Source organism: Photinus pyralis, unplaced genomic scaffold (genome assembly GCF_008802855.1).
Source record: "Photinus pyralis isolate 1611_PpyrPB1 unplaced genomic scaffold, Ppyr1.3 Ppyr1.4_LG1, whole genome shotgun sequence".
NCBI lineage: Eukaryota > Metazoa > Arthropoda > Insecta > Coleoptera > Lampyridae > Photinus > Photinus pyralis.
The window spans coordinates 59113454-59141234 of NW_022170249.1; the positions used below are offsets into that span (position 1 = coordinate 59113454).

The 27781-nt window shown below is 35.4% G+C and overlaps 3 protein-coding genes across 4 annotated transcripts; 2 read left to right on the forward strand and 1 right to left on the reverse strand.

Moving 5' to 3' along the window:
* Positions 1-947: 947 nt before the first annotated feature.
* LOC116182001 (acyl-CoA-binding domain-containing protein 5) lies at positions 948-7680 on the reverse strand. Its single transcript, XM_031502464.1, has 4 exons — positions 7475-7680; positions 7159-7351; positions 1536-1803; positions 948-1488 (listed from the first exon to the last, which is right to left on the reverse strand). The coding sequence occupies exons 1-4, from the start codon at positions 7533-7535 to the stop codon at positions 1135-1137; spliced, it is 876 nt and encodes a 291-aa protein (XP_031358324.1). The 5' UTR covers positions 7536-7680; the 3' UTR covers positions 948-1134.
* A 2479-nt stretch (positions 7681-10159) lies between these two features.
* On the forward strand, positions 10160-20188 carry LOC116160611 (ATP-dependent zinc metalloprotease YME1 homolog). Its single transcript, XM_031473851.1, has 9 exons — positions 10160-10337; positions 10412-11178; positions 11231-11415; positions 11670-11798; positions 11857-12086; positions 12134-12294; positions 19222-19571; positions 19619-19767; positions 19817-20188. Exons 1-9 carry the CDS (start codon positions 10311-10313, stop codon positions 19997-19999), a joined length of 2181 nt encoding a protein of 726 aa, XP_031329711.1. The 5' UTR covers positions 10160-10310; the 3' UTR covers positions 20000-20188.
* Positions 20189-23499: 3311 nt separating this feature from the next.
* LOC116160614 (UPF0692 protein CG33108) lies at positions 23500-27730 on the forward strand. Of its 2 annotated transcripts, none has more exons than XM_031473855.1 (3): positions 23500-23922; positions 23976-24277; positions 24331-27730. In XM_031473855.1, exons 1-2 carry the CDS (start codon positions 23552-23554, stop codon positions 24271-24273), a joined length of 669 nt encoding a protein of 222 aa, XP_031329715.1. In that variant the 5' UTR covers positions 23500-23551; the 3' UTR covers positions 24274-24277; positions 24331-27730. The 2 variants fall into 2 exon arrangements, with proteins under 2 accessions (XP_031329715.1, XP_031329716.1); XM_031473856.1 differs by having other exon boundaries at positions 23976-24276; positions 24327-27730.
* The last annotated feature ends 51 nt before the right edge of the window (positions 27731-27781 follow it).

The window sequence follows — 27781 nt, forward strand, 5'->3', positions numbered from 1 at the left end:
CAAAAAGATCTGTCTGTCATATTAATTTGAATATTATCGCTTTAACTTCCGTATTCTCATTTTCGTTCGTGTGTGATGTATTCAACTAAAGAAAAAGTTGATATATCAAATTGGCATAGTGGCGGTAACGGTTAAAGTAGATTAAGAGATTTAATTTCTGTGAAGTCAAAGCAACATTCAAATCAATAATTAATATGGCAGCTAGATCTTTTGTTTCAAGAAGTTATTTTGGTTGCATAAAATTAGATGTCCTTTAGAAGACTTTTTGTCATTTCAAAATAGACATAGGAAATCCCTGTCTACTTATACATGAATATCACTGTATATGTCTTGCTTGTCTCAGTGAACATTAAGTAAGGTATACAAGTAAAATAGTACATATGCTTTAAAAACAGAAATTTAATCAGAATAAATTACATAATTGTAAGAATAAATTTAGAAAATGATAGTTCACCGAGTGCAAATAGAAATAGGCTAGGAAAAAAAGAACTGACAACGAAAAAAACCAGTCAACAAAAGTAATATTAATTGTTGGTAATGACATAAAATGCGTATTGGAATAATTGCGAGAATATTTTTATGAAGTATAAGTTCATAAATTGTCATATCATAGGCTCCATTGGAATTTCTAAAGAAAATATAGTGCACACATAACAAAACAACAAACATTATAATAAATTCACATAAGTTTGTATGTATTAGGTAGCCAGTTCAAATACAATCACACTGAATGAGGGAAACCCCTATAGTGGATACAACAAATGAACCCACTAGTCCCTAAAATGAATGAATTTCAATAACGGATTAGCGATTATATTTATGGAAGATGCGAGATATTCCTTTCCTTTTCGGTACTGTCTAGCTATAGATCCTAGACCAGTGCACTAGACACTCCTAGAGACACTATCATAAATGAATGTATAGGTAATTTTCTATTCTTCAAAAACTCAACATTATGACGTCTTTATTAAGTGATATTTTGAATATTACAAAAAAATCAAACACGTCTATAAAATCAACACTGTTTGTCCAAACCGATAAACCTTTAAAATATAATAACAACCATTAAAAAAAAAAAGCTGTAAAATTACAATTCTCGATCACTTAAATGCAGGTAGTAACTAACCATCAATTCTATTTTCTGTGTATAGACCGATACACTATAAATGATGCCAAAAAGGGCCACAAAACTAAAAATCCTATTAACTGTGCAGACATTCCGTTGAAAAATGTCTTGTGATGCTTTTTTAGTGATGCTCCTTCCAAACCACTTTTGGTATTTTCTAATACATTAACTCTATGTGATAAATGTTCTACGTCTATTCTTAATTTATTAATTGTTTCGTTTATCTCCTGTGTAATATCAACATTGGAATATGGTGCATTTTTCGGTTTCATCCGTGACGGGTTGTCTTTGAATCCATAACTATTAAACATACGATCGGTCGGAATTATCCCATTCTCTAGAGACCTCCGGGGCTCGGGAATCTAAAGACTACTGTATCAGCTCTAGTCACTTGCTAATGATTTTTTACCTCGACTGAATCGATGTATTCCTCATCGCTGTGATCCGACTCTTCCGTACTTGAGGAGATGTCAGATGGTGAAGTGCTCACATTGGAATGTATTCTATTGGGTGACGTATCTCTCGAACCTAATGGAGAATTCGATCTTGATCGTACTCTTTCCATAACATCGCCAACTATAAGTTCCAAATCGGCCATATTTAAAGAATCTATTTCACTTGGTGATGCTTCCAAGAAATTCTCGACCTTATCTGAGTAGCTCATTGTCTCAACAATTCTGAAAAGATGAAAATATCTTCATTTTCCATTTTCAAATATTGCTGAAGAAATTTACACTAGCATGTATGTGTGAAGACTATAAAACTTTATATGGAATGAAATCAAACATTATAATTATCCCATTAACCCCCACCTTTCTATTTGTTTCAGTCCACTGTAATAATATAACTGTAGTGAAGAGAGAAGATGATATTGTTTTATTACTTTTATTTCATGTCGATATAAAATGTGAAATTGCGACGATTTGTATAAATAGCCATTAAAAATCATGCTAGTAGATATGTTTTCATTATTAAAATACAAGTTGTAACCATTGTATCGATTTATCCCAACAAAAAACATGCACATTCTAAGAAAAGGTGGTTTTAAGCCTTCCATCAGTGTATGGGATACAAACAAAGAGGATATCCCCAGAAGATCAAACTCAACTGAATCTGAATCTTGTTAGAACTGGTTTCTATATCCGAGAATAACTACAAATGTATATAAAATTAAGAAATGGTGTTAAATTGCAAATGCATTAGTGTTAAATGATTTTCATTATTTGTCCAACAGTAACTTATTAGCGAAACTTGCAATTGGAGTAGATTTGGCAACGCTGTTCTCCTATATTGGTGTACTGCCATCTGAATGCTATAGTAGATTTGTCTTTAATGAAATGGTAAAAAATAAGTTTACAAGAAGATTGCTAATCTGGCCAGTTAGAGCTTGGAAACCTGAGATTATAGCAAAGTTATCTAAAGCGTCAACGCCTACCACACCATTTATTTATTTTAAAAATTCGGACAAACCGTCTAGAATGCTGTTCATTGACGTGGTTGTGGAATGTGGGACTTATGCGGGTCAATGATCAAGGGGATGTATAATGTTAGAGGATGGTTTGGATTATTCCTCATGTCAGTTCGACATATGACAGCCCCAAGTGAGACTCCCGACTACAGGAACCGCTCATGGTACAATAAGACAAGGTATGCCTATGCGCACGTGCTCGTGACGTCATTGGGATAACTGGGCTCTACCACTCAATGAAGTAATGGGGTTTGTGTAGTCCTACCAGTGTGTATCTTCTTTACGGATGTGATAAGATTTGTTCAATCGATGTCAACGGCGTCAAGTTTCTCACATTAAACTTACAAAGTATCAATTACTGCATGTTATCAATACAAATACTTAAAGTTACAATAAAAATATGTAAGTAAAAATTATATTCGTTCCCAAATAAGGACGAGACCTCTAGCGGCAATAAAAAAAAATCTTAAAAGGCTGATTAAATTTCTGAAATAAGTACAGTAAGTGGTACGTTTAGCTTCTCCGTTGCCTGGAAATTATTTTTAATGTATCCAGTGCGATTACTCAACCAACATTAAAGAGGTGATCTCAATCTCTTGTCACATAAGATTTCCAAGGGTTTAAAATGTGTCTAGTGCAGGGGTCGGCAACCTGCGGCTCGCTTTTGATCTAAAGTTGCGGCTCTCTGCATTTATCTAAAAAAATTAGTTCATTTTTTCGAAATTCATGTTAATGAATCTTATTTTATTACGATATTGAAAGTTTGTCTTCTTAATTAATAAGAAAAAAACTTGAATAAGTACCCTAAAAATTATGAACTTTAAGCACAGGACACCTCGTATAAAAATTGAACAGGACACAAAACACAATCGAATAGCGAAATAAAATAGTGGTATTTGAAAATTTGAAAAATAATAGTTATGGTACTTTGAACAAATGACATTGAAACAAGCACAAATATTCAGGATGTTCTATTTAAAAAAATCATTTATTTATTGACACTGTAAAAATGCGATACCCTGTACATTCAAAAATAATTTCTGTAGATCCGCAACCATCTATAATTGACATTTGCACACAAGATTTTTTTTAATCTTTACCAGGTATAATCTAGCAAAGACGGATGCACTGTTGCAGGACTCTGTACATGACCAAATATTATAGTATTGATTCCAAAATTTTTAGTGGCTCTTTAAAAACTGGGAAATTTTGCAAATTGTAACTTTAGGCTCTTCCGTTTCAATAGGTTGCGGACCCCTGGTCTAGTGCAATATGTTGCAACTCAACTATAATTATAAATCGAGTTTCAAAAAGCATCTCTTAATGCACTAAAGTTCCAAGGACATAAAGTGTGCCTATGTGTGACTATGCAACTAATAAATACAGTTTAAAAAAGCATATCTTAATGCACACAAGACTTCCAACTATTTAAAATGCGCCCAGTGTAATTACGCAACCAAAATAATTCTCCCTTTAAAACGCAATTGTTAACTCACAATTCACTTAGGTGTGGTCTGCGTGCAATCACTATTATACCTAAATCCACAAATCTCTATCTTCAGAAACCTGGTCTCCCACCAAAATTTGGACACCATGTACCAGCTTATATGTATACAAGAATATAAGGTGCTTTTTTTTAACAAAGTGTTTAAAAAGATGTCCACTAGAGGCTGTTACAGGTGGTCGCTTTAGGCTTTAAAGTGTTAAATGTATCAATTTGCTGGTATAGAAAATTAAAAGTGTACCAAGGAATGAGAACAAAACTTTTTGAGAAAATAAAACGAGTTAAGATAAGAAACAAGGTTTCAAGTAGATAAGAGTCGAAACGTCACGGTATTGACACGCACAGACCTCAAAAGTTTCTGAATTTGTATGAGGGCACGCTTTTCACAAAAGCTGCATTCAGAAAAAGAGGGTTGCTTCGTGTTTTGAATTCGACAAGATATTTAAGTAAAAATTTGGTGGGAGAGCGGGATTCTTACTAACATTTTTGAAAATAATCTATGACGCTCGAATGTCACATTTTCTCGACCGCGTACTGATTTCTTGACCGAACCTTTGGTGCGAACTTATGTATTGTGATTTGTGAACGCGGAGATTTATATATAGCGTACAACGAAATTCTTCGCCAAACTGTCAAGGTAAATATTGCGATTTGTGTACGCCATTTTGGGATCGCCGTGTGAGAGAATCGTTGGCCTCGCAATCGAAGACGATGCCGGTATCTTGAACGAGTTTTTATTAAACATGGGTGTCTTCTCAATTCGTTACGAGTTGCTACCAGAAGTAAATTAATAATACGTGGCTAGTTTATGCAGAACGGGAATTTCATTTCGTCAAAGAAGCGATCGGACGGCAATATGATTTTCAACCGAGAATATTGCTAACGGTGCCGTGTTAATACACAAGCTAACATTATTCGTTTCGGTGCATATTTGGATTATAGTGTTCGCGTTTAAATAGAAACTACGAAAGCGTTGGGTTTCAAGGTTCAAAGCATTCCGTTACCCCAGAATGTGTAGTGGCAAGTAACGTAAAAAACCAATTTACTAATGGAAGGTAGGCATCTATTTTATTTATATGAAGTGTGAAGAAAATTATGAACAGAACGGCCACTGGTAAAAAGGTTAAAGACAATTAATTCAAGTTTCTGTTTGTTGTTCAATGGCGGCGCGAGTTGGTGGCAAGTAGGCTTTTGCCATCCATTTGCGTAAAGAAGGCGCTGAAATAGACGGCTAAAATTGCATACAAATTGGAAAAATTATTCAAACACAAACAATTTGGACAACATTAATTACGATATGAATTTCCATGACTCGGGGATTGTAAAATTGCCTTCAACCTTGCTATTTATCACCGTTCAGCGAAAGAGAAAATAAGACTAACACCTTAGTTAGATTACATATACCTAGATATAGTCTCCCATCTACTTTCAATGAGAAGCATCTGTACCAGCATACATAACACAGACAGAAATATACAGCATGTGGCATCGAAAGGCGGGACATGTAAATTTAAAGGAGGTTAATAATGGCTAATTATTTTAGAGGAAAAACCTATTTAGGTTATTTGAATAGCATTAAACTGCGCATCTAAAAGAATAACCTTCGATGTTTTTGATTTACCCCTATGTTGTAATTTCTCCTTTCTTATCACCCCGATGTATTGTATTGTAACCGTTGTAATTTGTTTATTTAGATTTGCTGTATTGTGAAGCATGAAATTGCGTTTTAAAATGTAGCGCCATCTGGTTGTTTGCGATAAGAAGTTTTGTTATGGGACGTAAGTTAATTAACGCACGTGTTCTGGTGCTGATACCAAGAGATGCAGCTGATCAACGATGTGCGCATTATTTTCGGTGTAAGTGGGGATGCGTTCCTTGGCAGCATTATCTAATCTAATTATGATTGGCGCTTTATTTGTAATACCTACTGGAAGAATATTATTCTATGTTGGAGGTGGTCATTATTTATTTAGTTGTTTGTGGCCCGAAATCTAGCAACCATGTCTTTCCATGCATCTCCAACTGCTACGGTTATTAGTAGGTACTAGTCAAAAGCATATTTGAAATTGTGATGAAATATTTTTGGAGGTAACCAACAATCTTTGAGGAGGGTTTTGATTATACGAGGAGATAAAAAACCAACATTCCGCAAGGTAAAAGTAAATGTAACTAGCCAGTTAAATGATGCTAGCACAGCTTACTTACTATCCAGCTGCACAACTCTCTTGGCGGGAGCGGTTTGCGCCGATCTACGCGCGCAGCGCTTAAGCCCCGCCTCTTGGGGTAAAAGACTACATTGCCTGTTTGGCGTGCAATCAAGCCCAGTGTTGCCACGTTGGCCATTGTCCCAAATTCAATTCAATTAGGCAATAAAATGTATTAAACACTAACCCTACTTTCATTGCAATATTACGTAATATTGTACAGCAAATTCTAAACGTTCACATTACAATACAGCTCAAAAATCACCTACTACGGTACTGTGAAGCGACCGCGCGATGAAAATTCGTTTAATCCGGCCCCGACTTTTACCCCAAGCGAGAGAAAGAGGGCACCATTCCATCTCGCTTGGTTGTAGACCGCCAGATCAAAGGCGCCGCTCGAGAGTTGCCGAGCTGGATAGTAAGTAAGCTGTGGTGCTAGCATGCAGACTAATTTTCACTGCAACAAAGATTTTATGAGCTGTGTGTAGTATTTTGTCTGTAATTGTCGCATACACACTTCGTCAAGCCTGTCGATACATAGAATCGATTGAGAGTGTCGACTTAATGATGTGTTTTTGTTTTAACGTTTTTTGACAGTCGACATTAAGCCATATGAACTTATTAATGACCCTAAGTTCATGCTGCCTACTGCTACTGTAAATTAGACAGCAATACAAACGAAACATTAAGAGCCTGTTTCTCGTGTGCCAGTTAACCTTAATTGAAAGATAATTTACTAAGTGAACAGATTTGGTTCCATGAAAACTCAGATAGAGTTAAGCGCCACACGGATTTATTTCCATAGCTTAATCTGGTCACAACGCGTTCCCTTAATATATTATCAAAACGTACTTACGTGTGTAATTCATCCACATAATGTTTCATTGCGTCCTGCTTCGACATATTTCCTAGAGCCTTATAGGCATCATATTTAGCTCTACCGACAATGTCCCAAAAAGCGGGACGAGATGTCTTGCATGGACCTTGCGTTGCCTGTTTATAATAGGCATAGAAACGCAGCATCAAAGCATTGCTTGGCTGATACGATCCTAAAAAGGGTTTAACAGATGTAAAAACGGCATTCAAAGCAACAATAATCAATATCAATTTGCAAAAAGGAGTGAACTTTCAATTTTAACCTAGTTTTCTAAACAATTTTTAATAATTTCTACCATTTTTTGGTAAACTTCTTATCACATTTACGGCTGCGTGAAATTTTTGTTCGGTTGTCATGATGATACTTTGTTTGCAGTTACGCGCTGACACTGTGCAATTTTTTCCAAATCATAGTTAATTAAACAATACCAATACTTCGGACTTTGATTAACATTTTTGTTGATTACATTTTTTGTCGTGTGAGGTGGGGACGGATTTTGCCTTAGCAAAAAAAAAATTCGACGCACAGAAACCTCTGGCGGTTAGGTTCCACTAAACACAAAAGCAAAACAGGAAACTGCGAATGTATGAGATTTACCATATATATTACAAGGTGCTACATTTGACACAGAAGTATCAACATTGTATATGCAATACATGGTATACAGGATGGTAACCTGCGCAACGCATCATATTTCAATGCAAAATTAATAATATTCGATTATTGGCTCCCCAAATTATTTTAGAGCAAAAATGTATTAAAGTTTTTTTGTAGAACAATTTTTTTACGCCAAACCACCGTTTTCAAGTTTTCAATTTTTTTCATATAAAGACGGAAAATTGGAAAAATAAAACCCGCATCTTTTTCAATAATCTGCGATGCCATGGAATTTTCTTAAAACAAAAAGATATCCAGTTATCAATTTACAGCAGTTCGAAATGGATTTTATGATCGACTTGGTTACTAGTCTTGCAGTTAATGGTGACTTATTCGAACATTTATTATAAATTGCTATATTAGGAAACCGTTTTTAGTAATTTGGTCTTTCTTTATGTTGAATTCGCTGTTTTAAATATAATACTTTTTCATAGAATTTGATTTGTTTTATTACCTGCCTGACGGCTCGCCAGTCAACTTCTCCTATCGCCAGTAAAAACTCACTTACCTGGCTAATAATGTAAAATACTATTGGGGTAATATTCACATTTTTTTTACACTCGACTGGCGCTCATTTTAGCCAGTGTCATATCTCAGATGGACAAAGTTTAAATAAACTGATTTAGCTGCAATTTCTATGAATGATGAAGAGCACGAAATCCAGAAACGCAGGAAGAAATGGGTCCACGACATTTTGAGTAACTAGGTACTTACCTAAATGAAAAACCGAAGGAAAATTTGCAGACTGTAGACGATGAATGACAAGACAAGTGTCTCTAATGTAAATACCTACCTACAACATCCATTTGGACCGCACGTCATGCTTACGATACATGTATAAACTTATTTATAGTAAATTATAACAAGCCTTTCCATAGGCTAACTAGTACAGAGAAGAGTTGTTACTATGCTGGGATGAAGATGTTTAACAAACTCCTCGCAGAGGTAAAAGTTGTTACAGCTAAAAAGTAAAAATGCATTTAAAAGAGCTATCACTGAATTGCTCTACGATCTAGATCCTTATTCCGTGGCCGAGTATTTAAACAGGTAATTCGGTACATTTGTGTTAATTCTTTCGAAGTTTATTGTTTCATATGTTTATTTATATTGTGTTTGTAAGCATATTTTACAGTTCAATTAAATATTATTATTATTATGAGACACAACAGTTTCAACTCCACACGTTTGCAGAATGTGCAGAAGAGACATTTTAAAAATTCAAATTAAATTTCCCAAATTAATTCCTAGATGTCTGATGACTTACCTCGGTGATTGGACAACACACATCGAGCTGTCAATGGCAATTCTTTTCGATGCTTTTGTGACAAAGTTTTTTTATCGTTTTGCGCATCCGACAGAACAGGGGTTTCTTGGTTTTTTTTATGTGAGTCTACCAGTTCAATTTTTCCTTTATTTCAGAAGTGTTAATGAAATAATATTGCAATAGTTTTAATTCCATTGTTTTATGTCATTGTTGTGAAATACTCCTACGGTTAGGCAACACACCTTACATTGGAGGAGAACACTATGTGAAAAGTACGAAACGCTCTGTATACACCACCTCGATCTTCGACTTTGACCGTTCTGAGGAGCTGCCGAAAACCCTAGAATTTAGATCAGTGGTCGTGACCTTATAGAGAAGCTTTGATTATAAACTAACTATATTCAAAGTAGAGAAGGAAAGAGAAAGGGGTGATAATAATGATAGTAAAATGAAGCCAAGATAGTTTGTTTGCTCACGCAAAACATGGTCTGTGCATTGCCGTAATCGACTTAAAATCGTTATTTTTTTATTTGCGACATTTTCAATTAACTACATGCGAAATTAAATTACTCACTAGAAGGGGGGGGAGACACTTTGTGACCCGAACGCCCATATCTTTAAATCAGTATAATTTTTGTTTAAAAAGTGATTTTAAAAAACTGGTTGATAATTTTCATCAAGTACGAATTTCGTGGCATTCTCTGCATTTTCGTTGTCAAGCCGAGAATTGCAGTGGAATTTTTTTTCGAATTTTCAAAAACTAAATTCATATTCGTGATTATTCAAAGACGTACATCAGTCTTTCTAACCCTTATGCTTGCTGAGAAAAAAATTAAAGAAGAAATGCAAATTTCGCCACTTTTTTGAGGGTGGCTTCCAAACGAAACACGTTGGACCCTTGGAAAAAATGCTTGTTTTGATCACAGACCATCAAGTTTTGATCCCCTCTTCTACACAACTTTTTTTACATACTGCTATGTAGCACCCTGTATATGGTACTATCTAGGTGTTTTCGTTTTCATAGATGGCGCACCCATACAATTTAGGTTTACAGAGCTCTACTTTGAAAGACGTAATGGTGTTTTGTGTAATGGATGTAATCTCTTCAAAACTGTCTGTCTAAAAGTAATTTTTTGTTAGACAATCTCAAATAGAACAAATTTGTAGTGAAATCAAGCCACAGGCCAATTTTCTATACATGTAAAGTACGATGTTTTCCATTCAGAATCAAAATCAGGTATGTAAACGATTTGAAGCTTAATTTTATATTTGCTGATAGGTTAAGTTTTTACAATTATTTGTTATTTTTAGGCAAAATTCACACTTTCACAAGTTTCTGCTATACTTACACCGAGGCACAACATCTACTTAAACAAAAAAAATAACCCGAAGAAAAAAGACGATAGGTTTTTGTGCGAAGACAGTTTTCTTGAAACTCTTAGTCATTGCGACAGCAACCTTGCTAAGGACTTGAATGTGAATAAGCTTTTCGAGCAACACTTTTTAAATAAACACAAAGTATCGTACGTTTCGAGCGATTCATTTTACGAAAACAAGCATGGCTTATCTCAAAGCACGGTTAACGCTGAACATATGCCGATTTTGTATATAAAGAAAAACAAGCCGATTACCATCTCGAGTAATTTTTACGATCGCTTAGTAAATAGTTTGTTAACTAACAACAAGTTCTCATTTAATATTCAAGTTAGAGGCTTTAAAACAGAACGAAATCATTCTGCCGAATTAAACCGAAATCCCACCTTGCTCACTAGGCTTAAGACCACTTTAGGCTTTTCCGAAGCAGCTGAATTGGACAACAGAGTGATCGCAAACGATCTTCCGACATCGAGCGAAAAATTAAAGCAAATTTTAATAAATGAAGATTCTGGTATTTCCGATGCAGAGAAACAACGTATCAAAATTGCTTTCGCCGAGGGATACCTAATCGGAAATAATAGCAATTTTAACAGGGGGAAGGCGGTGAAATATCTCAAAATTGTTCAACAAGTGCTTACGATTGTAATATTCTTAGCGATAGTTGTTAGTTTAATGGCCAGTGCGAGTGGGTCAATGTTTCGGTAGGTGACTTGAAGTGAGCATTATTTTTTTTAGTAAATCGAATTGTTTTAGAATTCAGCTGGGCAACCAGGTGGAAGTCGATCCAGAAGATATACATGTTACGTTCGAGGACGTCAAAGGCGCAGACGAGGCGAAACAGGAACTAAAAGATGTAGTCGAGTTTTTAAAAAATCCCGATAAGTTTTCAAGTTTGGGTGGTAAATTGCCGAAAGGAGTTTTATTGGTGGGACCACCAGGTAAATATCGTGAATTTCTGCTTTTGACATAAGATTTCTTTGACGTTAAGGACTGTTGAAGCTTGAAAGGGGAACTTCATAACTTTTGGAACAATCAGACTGATTTATTCAAGATGTTACAGAATTTAACAGACTTCAAACAAGTTTTTAATTGCAGGATTGTTCTTCGTTTACTGATATCTTCTGACTGCCAAATTTGTTGATAGCTTATAAGGATGATGTCTGCAACTAACTTTGCATAGTTTTTGTTTAAGGCACAGGAAAAACATTGTTAGCTCGTGCTGTGGCTGGTGAAGCAGGCGTGCCATTTTTTCATGCAGCTGGGCCTGAGTTTGACGAGATTTTAGTTGGCCAGGGTGCTAGAAGAGTTCGTGATTTGTTTAGTAGGTTGCCTAAACTAAAACATTATGCGTATTTTATATATTTACACATTACTTTTAGAATCGGCAAAAGAGAGAGCTCCATGTGTTGTCTTCATTGATGAAATTGATTCTGTCGGTGCTAAACGTACCAATAGTTTATTACACCCCTACGCCAATCAGACCATAAATCAGCTTTTAAGCGAAATGGACGGATTTCATCAGAACGACGGAGTGATCGTGCTTGGTGCTACCAATAGACGGGATGATTTGGATCAGGCACTCCTCCGTCCTGGTCGATTCGATGTTGAGGTTGATTGTACCGTAACGTTATTTCATTTTTTGAATTTTTCTTGTAGGTTACTGTTCCGACGCCGGATTATACAGGTAGATTGGAAATTTTAGGATTATATCTGGGGAAAATTATGGCAAAAGAAATCAATATCGAGCTACTGGCTAGGGGAACAACTGGGTTTACTGGCGCTGATTTAGAAAATATGGTGAACCAAGCAGCTTTAAGGTAAAAATGCAGTTGTAAGTTGAGTCTTTCAAAATACAGTGCAACCTCCATAATCCAGTGCGTCCGAATTAGTGAAATGCCTGGATTACTTAATAGTAGGCCACAAATGCATGCATGTACATTAATAACTTGGACACGTTTATTGTATATTTTCAAATAATATACAGGGTGATTCATGCAACCCGGTCATTAGTCATTAGAGTTTTGAAACTTGCAGATGAAATGGAAACTTGAAATTTGGTTTACAGCCACATTAAACCATTGTAAATTGAAATAATAGTACATTATATATCAAGGTAGAGAAGTACAGTATTATTGCCTGAGCACCAAGATTACATCTCGAGGCGCTTGGGCCGAGGGGTGTAAGGTGCGAAGGCAATAATAGACTTCTCTACCGTGGTATATATACTATTTTTTTCACTACTAGCACTTGAAGTCCTCTAAATTAACATATTATTATATTTATAAGAAAGTGAACGGTTGGACAGAATTTTTTGTTTATTAATTTAACATGTCAATCAAGTACGTAGAAGTACAAGTCAAACAGGCCGTATTTTGTTCTGTCATTGAGATATTTTCAAAGAGTAATTTCGTTCGAATTTTTTCAAAACGTGATAATTTTAGGTATGTAATTTCTCTGGAAATGGCGAATGGTGGCAATTATTCATTTTAGAGAACTTGTCCAAACGTTTATTGAGCGAAATTTCGTGTTGTGTTTTCTAAAAGTGACAGCGTGACAGTTCTCATTATTGACTACTAGTTAATAATGTCCACATTATTAACCATTTTGAACAAATGCCGAGAAAGCCTACTTTACAAGTGGAAAAAGGTTAATAATCATGTCATCAGCAGACGCTAGTAGTGAAAAAAATAATTTATAAATAAATAAATATTTATTAAATGAAATATTTATGGGCTGAAAAGCTTTTGGGCAGAACGCGCAAATTTGTGTAGATGAGCGATTGTATTCTGAATTTAACGCAATAAGATTTAAGTACCTACCTACCTGTCATAGTTTTTGACATATGTCAATTTTTTTTCTCTAAAAATTAGAAGAGGCAAGGGTTCATTCAAAAATTCATATCTTTTAAATCATTCGGGATAAGTGAGAGTGCTCTGTAAATAACTAAAGACAGGTTAGTTTATTTACACTTTAGTTAGACGTACTTAAACTTGCGTTTCTCTGAACAATTCGTTAATATCGTTTTTATCCTATACAAGGAGAAACTTACATTTTCTCGCCTGTGTGAGGACGCGAAAGAAGACAATTGCACACATGGAGCGAGAAAATTCAATTTTGTCGGCTAGGCGAGAAAAAAAATACGCCTTATGTAAGCTAGATGGCGCGGTTGTAATGAAATGTCTAAAGTCACTAAATATAGAAAGTACCGCAATCCATTGGGCTCGTGTGTTAGAGAGAGAACGCATGATTTTTGCCCAAAAATGGCGGAAGTTGCCAGATTCTAGTAACTTTAATGTTAGGGATTGTTCCACCTGTTTGGAGATATCTGTATATATTTTTATAAAACATGACAGTACTATGAAGTACTGTATTTGTGTTGTCGCTTGGGTTATTGGTGGAAACATTACAGTATTTTGTGAGCTTGTAGTGCTGTTTAGGTTTTTGCGTTTGGGTTGTATACGAGTGGGTTGTGTTATTATTATTATTATTATTAAATGTTTATTTACTTTATTAACGAGCTCCTAGCGACTTTATAAGTTGGCGGTGTCTGTCCGTCCGTCCGTTAGCACGATAACTCATAAACGAATGGACCGATTACGATGAAATTTTGCAGGTGGATTCTTTATCAAATTTGTAGATCGGAGATCCTTTTGACATATCTGTTAGTTATGAACCGAATTGCATGAAATTGAATATGCTCATAGCTTTAGCCATATAAAACACAATTCCAAAAGTTGAGCCTAACCGATCAGCATTCACAGTGCCCTTTTCGCATCTCGACCATTTACAGACCGAATTGCAAATTTTCTTATTTATGAAGGTATTTACATGAAATTTGATACATAGCCACTTCTAATAAAAGCAAATTTAATGCCAGTTTCAAAATTTGGTTTTGTGCATGCGCTGTGTCAACTTTGTTATTTATGGAGGGATTTAAATGAAATTTCATACATATACACTTTAAATAAAAGCAAAACTAACATCAAGTTTCAAATTTGGTTTTGTACATGCTATAGCCGTACCCAGGAGCTCGTTTGCTATATTTGTTTAATTTATTTACATCTGAAATAATAGTAATAATAATTAAATACGTTATGGCCGTTATTACCACTATAATTTGTAATATTGTAATTGTGGAATAATAAATAAATAATAATAATAAATATTTATTGCTCAACAGCAAAACCAATTAGTATAGACTTAGAGCAACATCACTTTTAATCTTACCTAGTAGGTACATGCTAGCACAGACAACATATACTACAGACGGTCAATGCAATGCTATAGAAATAAACGCAACACCTAATAGAGTACGGTTAGTGTGTTGTCTATCTTGCAGCAGTCGAAATAATTTGTCGTAAAATGTGGTAGACGCACAGAAAACTGTTGTGTGTGGTAAAAGTGTGTAATAGATGGAGTCATTTTTGTAAAAATAAAATACATATACTCAAACCTTATTTCCTCGGCTTCAGAACGCCGGCCTTTACGTAGATAAGATAAGCGCCCACTTGTATAACATCATAAATTACATGGAATACATTTTATTTCTTCATTTTTCTCTTTTCTAAACATTTAAAAAATTGATGGAGCGGGTTTGGTTATACAAGGGCGGAAACTAAATTGGCTTCCAAATATAAAATTATGAGGTTGGGCAAGGTAAGATTTTATTAGAAAAATAAACATAATTTTTGTTTTTCCATAATAAATATATTATTATACCGGGTGGTGACGCGCTTTTGTTTGATTTCCTAAATCCATGGAATTACCGACTTTATAAACGCTACAGTTTTTAATTTTTAAATTTTTACTGATTCTGAATTTATAAATATTACGAAACAAGAGTATGTACGGATTCGTTTATATGATTCGATGTAAATCTTTCACTCACGCCTTTGACGCTCCCGACGACCTATATGTATCTGTGATAATACCATCACAAAATTTTTGATTAGGGGAGGGAGCACTTAACGAACTTTATTTTATGTCAATGTGTTGGGTAGTAGGGTCAACATAGTCCAGTCAAATTAGCTCCAAAAGTATTCTAAACTGGATGTTGGCATTTCACACAACGAAACCAAGTGTATTCTATGTAGTTCCCTGCCCGGAAGCTCCCGGAACTGCTATACACAAAAAAACCAAGGAAAAACGGAAAAATGCAGTTTTTTCCGCATTTGACTTCCAATTATCTCGTCACCTATTGCTCGAGCTCATAGAAATGAATTTGTTTAGAATCGAATTTTCAGTTGGTACAGAACCGTCCATTTTTAAATGTTATTGTTTTTGTTGATACGCCCTTCTCGATGCTTTGTCTTTCAAACTGGATGACTCCCAGAGCGTTTTCAATATTTTTATGGATGGTGGTACCGTAAAACAACCTATTCCAATAATTGTCTGTTGTCCCGATGAGTTTTGCAAATCGACGGAATGTGGAATTAATTTAGTGAAAACCCCAGCAAAAAGAACAAGAAAATAACTTTATAAAATGCCCTTGGCACTCTGTTTAATAAAAATCATACCAACTTTATCTGATAGAAAAATCGATTCTAAACAAATTCGTTCTCTTCATTTTTTCCGTAAGAGGAATAGTTAACGAGATACCTAATTAAGTCAAATGCGAAAAAACGACATTTTCCCATTTTTATATTCCGGTCAGCTAGACTGTCATTTACGTTGAGTGAAGTGACAACACACTAAACCGGCAGACAGTAATAGATACAAAACTATAAACCATCTCGAGGATCGCTATTAAAACTTTGCTTTGTGACAATTTTCGTAGGTAATTGCACAAGTGCATCAAAATGCTCTTTTAACAAAATATGAAATTAACCGAACGCAGTTTTTTACTGATAAGATACTTGAATAAACAAGTAAAAAGGTTTTCGCCCTAAGGCGAGTAACTTCAGCGCATTTTCCATAAATTGATCAATACTTCCCCAAAGGCCATATCTATGTGCGCTGTTTTTTCATTACTAGAGGCATATATGGTTAAAATTTTAAAGAAATATCTTCATGACACTTACTGCGCAGTTGATATTGCGCGTCCTGCGCATGCGCTTATTAATCTGATATTTACAATATGCAATACGTTTGCTTTTACTATAAGTATCTTTGGTTAAAATTTCAAAGAAATATCTCCATAAATAAGAAAGTTTGCATTGCGCAGTCTGCGCATGCGCACATCTGATTTTTACTATATGCGATATATTTGCCTTTACTACAAGTATCTGTGATTAAAATTTCAACAGAATATATTAATAAATAAAAAAGTTAACATTGCGCAGACTGCCATTTCAATCGTCAAGATTTTCCTTGACTCAGGTGCCAGAGCGATACGCTACCGAATGCAAAAAGAACGAACTACATATCTTGAAAACTGTAGGAGTAGTTAAGACCTCGGACAGACGGACGGGCAGAGAAAGTGACTGCAATAGCGCACCCAACTTCGTTGGAAAATGCGCTAAAAATTATCATATATAATACCATAAGTAGTCGAAGTATTGTCGAATATTTTTGAGCTGCTGTCACGAATGCTGATTAATACCACGAGCGCTTGCGCGAGTGGTATTAAAAAGCGTAACTAGCATGAGTGGAGCAGCAGCTCAAAAATAATCTACAAATACTTCGACTACGAATGGTATTCGGAGGACTATTCAATGAATCAAAAGAAAAATTAAGCATAATTACCCACGCGAATGTATTTCCATGACAACAATAAACGTCAAAATAAATTATGGAAGTTGCTTTTCATTTTGCTATTGATTCTATTCGAACTTTTGTGCTCCAAGCTAATTCGTTATGAGTGATTAAATTAAAAGATGTGGTGATAAGTCGGTTGTCGAAATTGATTAACAAACTAAGAAGAATGTTCCGGTTAATAGACAAAATTTCGCGTCATTTCACTGGTGGAAGTTTGACAAATGTCATTGAATAATCGCATTGAATTGTCGCTGAAATACCACACGTGAAATTATCGCTAAAATACCACACGTGCAATTGTCACTTATAATTGCACAAGAGGTTTGTATTTTACCGAGTAAATTTGGGTTGTTTAGGTAACGAAAATCTGTTGCCTAGCAATTAGACGAGAAAAACTGTCAACTAATAAAAATGCGACACCGAAGGTGGAGCATTTTTAGGTTGACAGTTTTTTGAGTTCAATTGCTAAAAGGAAACAGATTTGAATTGCAACAACCCAAATTTACTCGGTTTAAATACAAACCTCGAGTGTAATTCGGCAGGACAATTTAACGAACAAGAAATTCACCAAACTAACCAATTATTGACAGACGTCAAACTAGTCATATGGGAAAGGATAATGCGATAATAGGTTCAAAAATGAATAACTGAAAAAACCACTAGTGCATTTTTCGCTGGAAAAGATGCAGGTAACTTTTGCCGCTGTCAAAGTGACAATTGCACTGCGGCTTATGGGATTTTTTATACATGAGTTGAATTGTCACTATAATTCGTTCCCATTGGCGCAGCAATTTGAAATCGAGACATTTCACTGGTTGAAATGTGACAAATGTTAGATGAATTGAATAGTCAGGTTTATTTTGATGCACAAGTGTAATTCGGGGGAATATTTCCCGAATAAACATTACAAACTCACTTTACCTACTTATAAAATTTTTAAGTGTATTCCCATGAAATTTGCAATTATCATCGCAGGGCTCTTTCGTTTTCTACAATGCAATTACCGACCGCTGTATTTGCCCGATAATTGCACACCTCATATGGGATTTATTACATATGAGGCAAATATTCATTCGAAAATTGCTTACGTTTAGGTTTTCTTTATCAAAGTTAAATGAAGTTAAATTGCCGATTGCAAGATTTATTCCACAAACGGAGAGACAAGTAGGCAAATAGAGTACGTAGGTATATAAACAAACACGGAGATTACACTTTTTTCGAGAATTCGAAAAGTGATGCAAGTTATATCGTTTGTGCACCCAAAGACAACGAGTAATACGTAATTGCGAATATGAAGTGATATTTGCTTTGTATGTGTACCTGCAAAGATTATCAGCACTTCGCCCAGACATACCATCGCCCAGACGTAAATATGGGGATTTCTTTTGGGACAGCTTTCTAACAATAAAGTATCAATACTTCTTTCCCTAGACAATTTGCAAAACCATTCCAATAAAAGAAATCTGTAGAAGAACCAACACATTGTTGTATGCGCTAATAGATGGAGCAAAATAGAGGGATAGCTGGTTTTTAAATAAGGGGACATTTGAAACAAAACTTAGCGTGCTTTTTCCCCTTAAGATTGACCGTCTGTAGTATATGTTGTCTGTGATGCTAGTAAACACATGGACACTAAACTTAAAAACGTTAATCGTCACAAAAAATAAGAGGGTATCAATTCATAATCAAAAATTAACGACATATTATTATGTAATGACACAATTACAACAAAATCACTATTTTAAGTTAAGTAGAAAGAAATTCTAATTAAATGGGGCAAACCAAATTAAATCAAATCAATTACTGTCAAACAACTAGCAAAAAAACATTGCAGCGGTTTGAGTAATCGAATAACTGTTTTAATAAATAATAAAAATTTTAAAAATGAAAAATGTATTGCCGTTATGAGTATTCAGCCGTAGTGTCGAAACAGGTGTGTGTGAGTTTACCACCAGTAACTTTCTGTCCGATACAAACATGAATTTTTGAAAAAGTAAAAATGGGTTAAAATCTATTTGTGTAAAAAAAATTGTCTTATTTATGTACAGAGCAGCGATAGACGGCGCAGACTGTGTGAGTATGAAGCACCTAGAATCTGCCCGCGATAAAGTTTTAATGGGGCCCGAAAGGAAATCTCGCATTCCAGACGAAGAAGCAAACATGATAACGGCGTATCACGAAGGCGGTCACGCTATTGTGGCTTACTTTACAAAGGACAGTCATCCATTACACAAAGTAACCATCATCCCTAGAGGTCCCAGTTTAGGTCACACAGCCTACATCCCCGAAAAGGAACGATATCACATTACAAAATCTCAATTATTGGCGATGATGGACACAATGATGGGAGGTAGAGCTGCGGAGGAATTGATTTTTGGACCGGAAAAAATTACATCGGGTGAGTGTGTATAAAAGCGATAATATCGCACTAAACAAATTTGTTAGGGGCCAGTTCTGATTTAAAACAAGCTACGCAAATCGCTTCTCATATGGTAAAAGATTGGGGCATGTCGGAGAAAATTGGCTTGAGAACACTACCAGAAAACGCAAAGTCCTTCAACTACGAACAGTTAGGTCCTTCCACTAATGAAACGGTATAATTCAATCTTATATCGCTCAAATGTTAATCTACATGCGTTGCAGGTTGATCACGAAATTAAACGAATTTTAACAGAAAGTTATGACAGAGCACGAAGTATCTTAAAAGCACACGCAAAAGAACACAAGGCGTTAGCCGAAGCCCTTCTTAAATATGAAACTTTAGATGCAGACGATATAAAAGCAATTATGTCAGATAAACCACCCGGTATAGAAACGAAATCGTAGTTTTAAAATTGTAACTAACTAATTTTATTCAAAAATGTTATGCTACGATATATAACCTTTAAAATAGTTTACCAATGTATTAAAGTACAATTATTTAGTTTAATGCAGTTAAAATAGGTTGGAGTGACATAAATTTTAATTTACATGTAAATTTCTTTCTTTCTAATAAACTGAAACCGATTTTCTGTTGCTATGTATATCCAGAAACAAAAGCTTTAATTGACTGCAATTTTCTAAAGTTGTACCTTTTGTGAGATGAACATTTTAAAGCAGAGCTCGTCTGCAACCTTTCTTGGCTGTTTTGTAATGACACCAGTTTCTCTGACCAATCACAGTAAAAAATGTTTCTGAAATCAAGTGTTGTCTATGTGTTTAACTTTGAGAGGTTCCAGGAACTGGAAACTATGCAACTTTTAGAAGGGAAAAAGCTGTCTGCGTGATCTCGGGCAGCAAAACTTACTACGTAACTGCATATTACTTTTTTTCGCCACGAAAACCAGTTTAAGTTTGTTGTTATTTTGTGTTTTTCAATGCAGGGAGTAATCTTTGCATTTCTTTACATTTTTTTAATAATTACTATTATAGGCAATCTTTTTTTTAAATTGTCATAATTTAACCGCAATGCATCAAATGTCAGGAAAATACTGTTAACCTATATTGATTTCCAATCTTTTCCATTTTTGGCGTAGATGTTACTCAATATATATTTTGATTCCATATAATATGGTCTTGACTCAATTTATAATTTAAGGTCATTCGTTTAAATATGTGGAAGTTATCAAATTGTTCTGATGTGTGTACTGACTTCTTTGTAAACTAAAATTTTCGCCGTGAATGAAGCCGTCATGGTGGTGGCAAATAAAGGGTGATCAAATAAGAGCTTCCGAAAGTTTTTTTGAAATAAAACGCATTAAATTCAATTTAATAATCAAAAATTGTATTTGATACGTAAGTTCGGTTCATGACATTTAATGTTTAAAAATAATTTGTTGTTAAATGTTGACCGTCACTGACTCGTAGATGGTCCATTCTATGGGTCCAGTTTTCAAGCGCTCTTTCGAGCATTTAGGCCGAAATTTCATTAATTACACGTATTATGTTCGCTTCTAATGCAGGAATAGTTTGTGGTTTATCGGCATAAACAAGTGATTTTAGACAACCCCATAAAAAGTAATCTAACGGCGTTTGATCACAGGATCTTGGTGGCCAATTCACTGCTCTATTTCTTGATATGATGTTCTCAACAAATGTTTCTTTCAATAAATCCATGGTTTCATGTGTTGTATGGCACGTCGCACCATCTTGCTGAAACCATAAGTCGGCTACATCAATATCTTGAACTTTTGGCAACGATTTTTTCATTATGCGTTCAGTTGGACGATTATGAGCACCATAAAATGACCGAAAAGCACCAAAAACATTTCTTACTGAACACTGATTTTGGAAATAATTCTGATGTAAGTCTGTTCATGGTGAAATGTCAACTAATAATGAACAAATAGTATATTATATACCGCGGGACTGAAGTAGTACTTTTAATCCCTTCGGTCGGGCCATAATTTACCTGAGGGATTAAGACCACTACTTCAGTCGCAAGGTATATACGATATTTTTCGTACTTCCGAAACCGAAACACTTAATATGTATGAAGTTAGAGAACGCGTTCTTTCAAAAAATCGCTGCTTAACAAGTAACCATAGGAACTGTCATTGCTAGTGTCATAATTTTGGTGGTGGGTGACAAAGGTGTATTTGATATTGATAAAAAGCAGCCAAAGTAGGTATAGAATTGATACCACCGAAATCCAAAAAACTATATGAGCAGCAGTGCGATGCGTTTAAGAAGTAGTGCCACATACAAAATGTGGAACAACCTACTGAAATTGCCTTGTTAGTAATTTCATCCTTCCGGGATTTTCGTCTAAATTTAATCCCGGCGGGACAAAAAGTGACACTTCAGTACTTGTCATAATGGAGTGAAGTTGTTACTTTAGTCCCGGAAGTACGAAAAAACATGCACATGACAGCTATCTTGATTAAAGTGTTTTAAAATCTCTATTGGAAAAAGTACTTCGTATTTGATCAGTTAACTGTAACCACATTAGTTACGACACCTAATGCTGGGACTGACTTCGACTGTAGGTTTGAATTCCCTGGACGTAGGACAAGTTACTTACCTTGGGCAGGGGCGAACTGGGGACAACTGACCGGCCCTGAGATTTGAAGGGTATACCTGCCCACTTGTCATTTTGAATTTATTGAATGATTTCAAATATATTTATTATTATTATTGCACACATCGCGTCATACATAGAACAAATACATATAATAATCCCATTATCTATTACTTTAAGCATTATCCATTACTTTTAAATTCACAAGAATGCAGAAATGCACTGTAGGTATTAAAAATGATAATTGTTGACTATTTTGCTGCGCGCATAAGCAAAACAAAAAATAACACTTCATTCATGTATGCATGATGCAATCATGATTAATCCAGTCTCCGCCGTGCCTGTGACCGGTGTATTTTTTATTCTTATTCACGTTTCTCCGTACCGACAGTTATTTCGAAAAATTATTATTTATTAAATTCGAATGAATTTTCTTAACTTAAGTTTAAAATGCAGTAAAGTAATGAGTACAAATAACAAGCCTCCGACTCTATAACCTCTCAGGTGGTGAGTTCAAATCCCACAACTTGCCAGTTTTTAGTGGTATAGATTTATATAGAACATCTTCTGACTACCATGCTTTGACGGGCATGTAAGGCTCACGGTGCCTGCACTCATACCACAAGTGTCGATAGGTCACGCTGACGGCTGTTGATGCGATCTGAAAACGTTTGTAATCCAGGAGTGCCACCCATACGATAAACAAATAAACATTTGGATAAATTCCACATATTAAAAGATTGACCAAAATGTATATGAATACCTATTACTTTCGGTCTGGTCAAGACCATGTAATCTAAACACAAATTAAGCAAACATTACACCAAAACGTAAACGATTTCAAACAGAAGGGTACGGTATCAAATACGGTGATTCTGCATTGAGGTTAAATCAAGTCAATTTGAAAAGCAAAGATAGAACATTAATTGTACACTCTAAAATGTTGCATACAAAACACAAGTATTATAAATAAATGCAAAGATTACTAACTACCTGCATTAAATAACACAAAATAAGTAAACTAACAACAAACATTTACGGAGCGATGCTTTCGTGATCGCCATTAAAAACACGATGCCAAATGTAACTAGACTTGGTGCTCGCCAGATGGCGCAGACAGCTTTTCCCTTCTAAAGTCCCTAGATTGTCTAAAAAGTCACGCGGTTGCCAGCTATAAATAGTAAAAAATATGTCCATCATCGCAAGATGTATATACAGGGTGGAATCTCTCAATGTGCCTCGGCGTCTTTTGTAGTCAGGATTCATCGCAGAATGAAACTTGTGGACCTTCCTTTAAACGTCTCCCTGAACAGTTGAACACCCTGTATGTAAAAGTTAACCTAACAAATCATTTTGTTAAATTATTATAAAAGTTTAAGATGCAATTTGAATGGGCATTAAAATATCCGGAGCTTTACAATTTCTGCCTAAAATTTAATTTAAGCGAATTAAATGATCCAATCGAAGTGTCGTACACAAACCTCGAAGGAATCCTCCAAGAAGGACCACAATGCGGCTTAGTCGCGTTAGCAATTTGCATGAGAAAGCCCACCAAAGATACCGTAGAGAAATTATTAACAGACGCGAGAAATTCAGGTTATACATATAACGGTGAATTATTTAGTGCGGCGGAATTTTTAAATTTAGTTCAAAAGCATTTACCAGAAAACGAAGTGTCCTTATACAGCGGTTTCTTAGACTCCAATCATGTTATAAGCTTTTTATTGAAAGGTGGCTTAATGCTGGTACCGTATCCTTTTTTACAGTACACTTTAACAGAATCGAACACCTGAACTGGCACAGTTACGACTGCGATAAGAACCACACACCTTGTAACTTAAATGGCCATAAGGCACATTGGGCGGCGATTATTGGAGTAATTGTCACAAGTACCGTAAACTTTGTAATTGCGAAACATGGAAAATCAAAAAACCTGGCTGTTTGGAATATACGGGATTTGGCAGAAAGTAATAGTCAATTGGTTGAATTTTCGGAGGATCGAAAATTGTCTAATGTTAAATACAAGTTGCCGATTAATGGGATTGGCGAAGAGAATGGTTTAAAGTGTAAGTCTATTTGGATTGCACCAACGAGAGTATAATTAGGTATCACTATTTTTAATTTTGTGTTCTTTGTTTCACTTTTCTTTGTCTTCTAGCGTTTTGGGAAACTATCATTGTCTACCTCATTTTGTGTTCATGTGTTCTACTGCTCCATCTACTACTGCCTTACCTCTGTGTGATATTAGCCATATCAGTATAAAGATCAGTTAAGATGAATTTTGAATTTATAAGTAAATGAGTGGTTGAAGAAATTTAATGGATATGGAGACAATTCTTCACAGTAATAGAAAAACTACAATTTATATTTTAATGTACCTACTTGATTTTTAAATGTGTAAATTGGTGTAGTGCAGTTAAGTACCCCAAAGGTTGTATTTTCGAAGGCATATGTACATTCAAAATCTATGAATGCTCTCAGATTTCTCAATCTGCTCAACAACATAGTGTAGTGTGACGTTAGTACACTTCCCCGGAGGTACCCGTGCTAATTAGGATGCAACAGGTATCGAGATAAAACCATGCCCCTTTTGTAAAGTTTGGGTCAAATTGGCATATTTTTATATTTATCTGTCTCATAGCCTTTCACAGTCTTGAGAGATACGATATCGCATAGTGACAACCTCTGGGAAGTGCAGAGCATCTCTCAATATCTTAGCTGTCTCAGAGAGCTCTGTCTTTTCTGAGACTACAGCTGAATAGTAATAATGCTGGTTTTTATTTAGAATTTACTACAGGCGCGATACAAAGGATTCTACCAGTCCACAAAAGCTCTTCCAGGCCTCTCTCTGATATCTCTTAATTTCCTTTTTATTTTGCCTTAGAAGTATGTTGTATGTCTCCCTGTCAACAGTGTTTTTAGTTTGGCTTTGTAGACCAGTTTGCCTACTAGTTTGAATTTTTGCTTAGCGCACGCCTTGCGCCACCAAGAGTGTTTGTAGGGTTGCTTGGCAATTCTCAGAGAGCATGCCTGTTCATAGCACTTAAGGCGTTGCCCTTAGATTAGGAAAGCGCTAACGGATAGACACGAGTTTCAATCACACGAAATAAAGTCCACCCTACGATTAATTATAGGCGGTTAACTCGACTTCGCTCCGTACCCAATGTGAAATTTTCTAATGCAAATCAACCCTGCACTAAATTACAGGGTATCGGCTTAACTGCGAACCACTTCACGCCAATTGTCTGGTGGCTTGACGCGAATTCTCTCGAGATTGGACGCAAATTCTTTCGCAGTTCTCCCAGAACAATCTACTTTATTTTGTGAGAAACAGGGATGTTAAAATATAAAAAGGTGAATAGTGTGCTGAAAAAAGTGAAAGTAAAAAATCGCGCGTGGGTGCAGAAAGGATGTAAACATTTTGAGAGACGATTTTACGTTTAGTTAATCTGTGATTGAATTATAGTGCATTTTATGTTAATAAAGTATTCATTAAACATTTACAATAACAAGGGATACGCAAACTTTTCCACCAATAAACTAATTTTACACAACAAATCAGCTAGATTGCTTGACGTGCCACAACTCGAACAATGTGAGTAATTTCCCGCTGATCTTGAAAAACCCAAAATAAACAAAACCTTTTCTGTAATCTAATCTCATCACGCCACATCCCTCGATTTAGTGTCGCCTAAAGTTTTTAAACCTTAGACCATACAGTACTAGGTACATGGACTGCTATTAGCCCACAGTATTAACATATGTTTTCAATACAAATCCGCAGTCACGGATGGGGGAGTAGTCCTGGGTATGTGAATCTTAGATTATAAGATGTGAATCTCAGAGTAAACTAAAGTCATGTGAACACTACCCGAATCGCTTAAAAAGTAGTTTCTATAGATAGATAGATAGATAGATAGATGTATATTTGTGCTGTACAAATGTATAAATATGTTTGCACACGTCAAATTGCAAATCTTGTATAATAACAATGGTATGTATACACGAAAAGAGAAAAAAAGTATTTGTATAGATAAAAAAAGACATTTAACAATAAGATTAATGTATATAAACAAAAACAAATATTAGACAAACAAACAGAAAACTCAACCACACATATCGAAATCACAGTCTAAGTACTCTTCTACACTGTAGAATGCATTGTTTTGCAGATGTTTTCGCACTTGGGTAGCAACCGCGTGGTACGGGAAACTTTAAATACGCTTCAGTCTCTTCTATACGTCCACAAATAAGAATACGAATAGGTTTGTTTTTTTGGTAAATCCATTTATTTGTGTATTTTTCTATTTTGCATTTTGTTGTCATAGTTACTTATTTCACGTATTTGGGTGGGCTATGCCAGGGTTTTTGGCCCGTAATAGGTTTCCGTGGTATTGGTACTGCCTTGTGTGCGTAATATGGTTTATTTTGCATTTTTTTGCGCAGAAAGTTCCGCATTTTATTCAATTCCCTTCCCGGTATTATGTTTCAATTCCCAACACAAAACAACCTATTACACAACGTAGGATCCATCGTGCCACCCGGTCCTAGCCAACTGCTATTGAGATTCAAATGTGCCGCGAAACATCCAACGTTTCGACTTTAGGGTTAGGTGGCTCTGCTTGTAGTTTTTCCCCAGAGTTGCCAACTGATGTAAGTATACGTCACGCTTTCAGTACCGGCTTCGGGGGACATCAAACATCATCTACATACAGCACAAGCGGCTACAGAGAGTAACTGAGGTGACGTTGACCATGCGCTGTATCCTTTTAGTACCCATACCAAAAAACGAATGTCAGCCGCCTGGATGCGCGATGTGTATCCTTACCACTAGGCACGATTCTTCATATCCTGACTGAACTGAGCTCACATTTCAAAAAAGTTGAGCAAAGGGGACACCCGTCATGCGTTAAATGAAATTTTGAATGTAGGCACTTAGAATATGTAAAAGTAAAGCAAATGTCGAAAAACAATTGTTCTGCGCATGCGCAATTCGTTTTTTTTTCAATGAAATGTAGCATGTATGTAGACATCTCGAAGTAGTTCTAGTGTTCGCATGTTCAAATGATATCTTAATTCAAGAACAAGTCCCGCCAGGGCGTGGGCCCCCGCTCAAAAACTGGACGCTAACCAAGATGCCTGTAATGAGAGATCAGCTTCCAGGTTTTTTCATATGTATTCTTTTTTTTTTCTTTAATGTAGGCAAAGTAACATTAGCCATGTTACTATTTTGGTTACTTTACTAAAAACGAGCTTTTGAATTTCTCAAATCTGTGATCTCTAGTCTTCAATCAAATGTATTATAAATTTGCTAAAGAAATATGTTAAAAAAATATTCTAGTCACTCATACAATGATACACAAAACTGAAAAATTCATACATGCCATTTCAGCTTAATGAAGTTTATGGCATCTTCCAGAAATATAAGTACCTACGTTAATTCATAAAAATATTATGTAGATTTTCATGCGAGGTCTTTTTCTCATGCGTAATAAACAAATAGTTGCTGGCATTATATAATTTTTGTGTCGATGCTTTGTTCAATCTCTCTTTTAATAATCATAGTAAATGATCTTCGGAGCTGATAGTGGGGTACTACTATGTATATT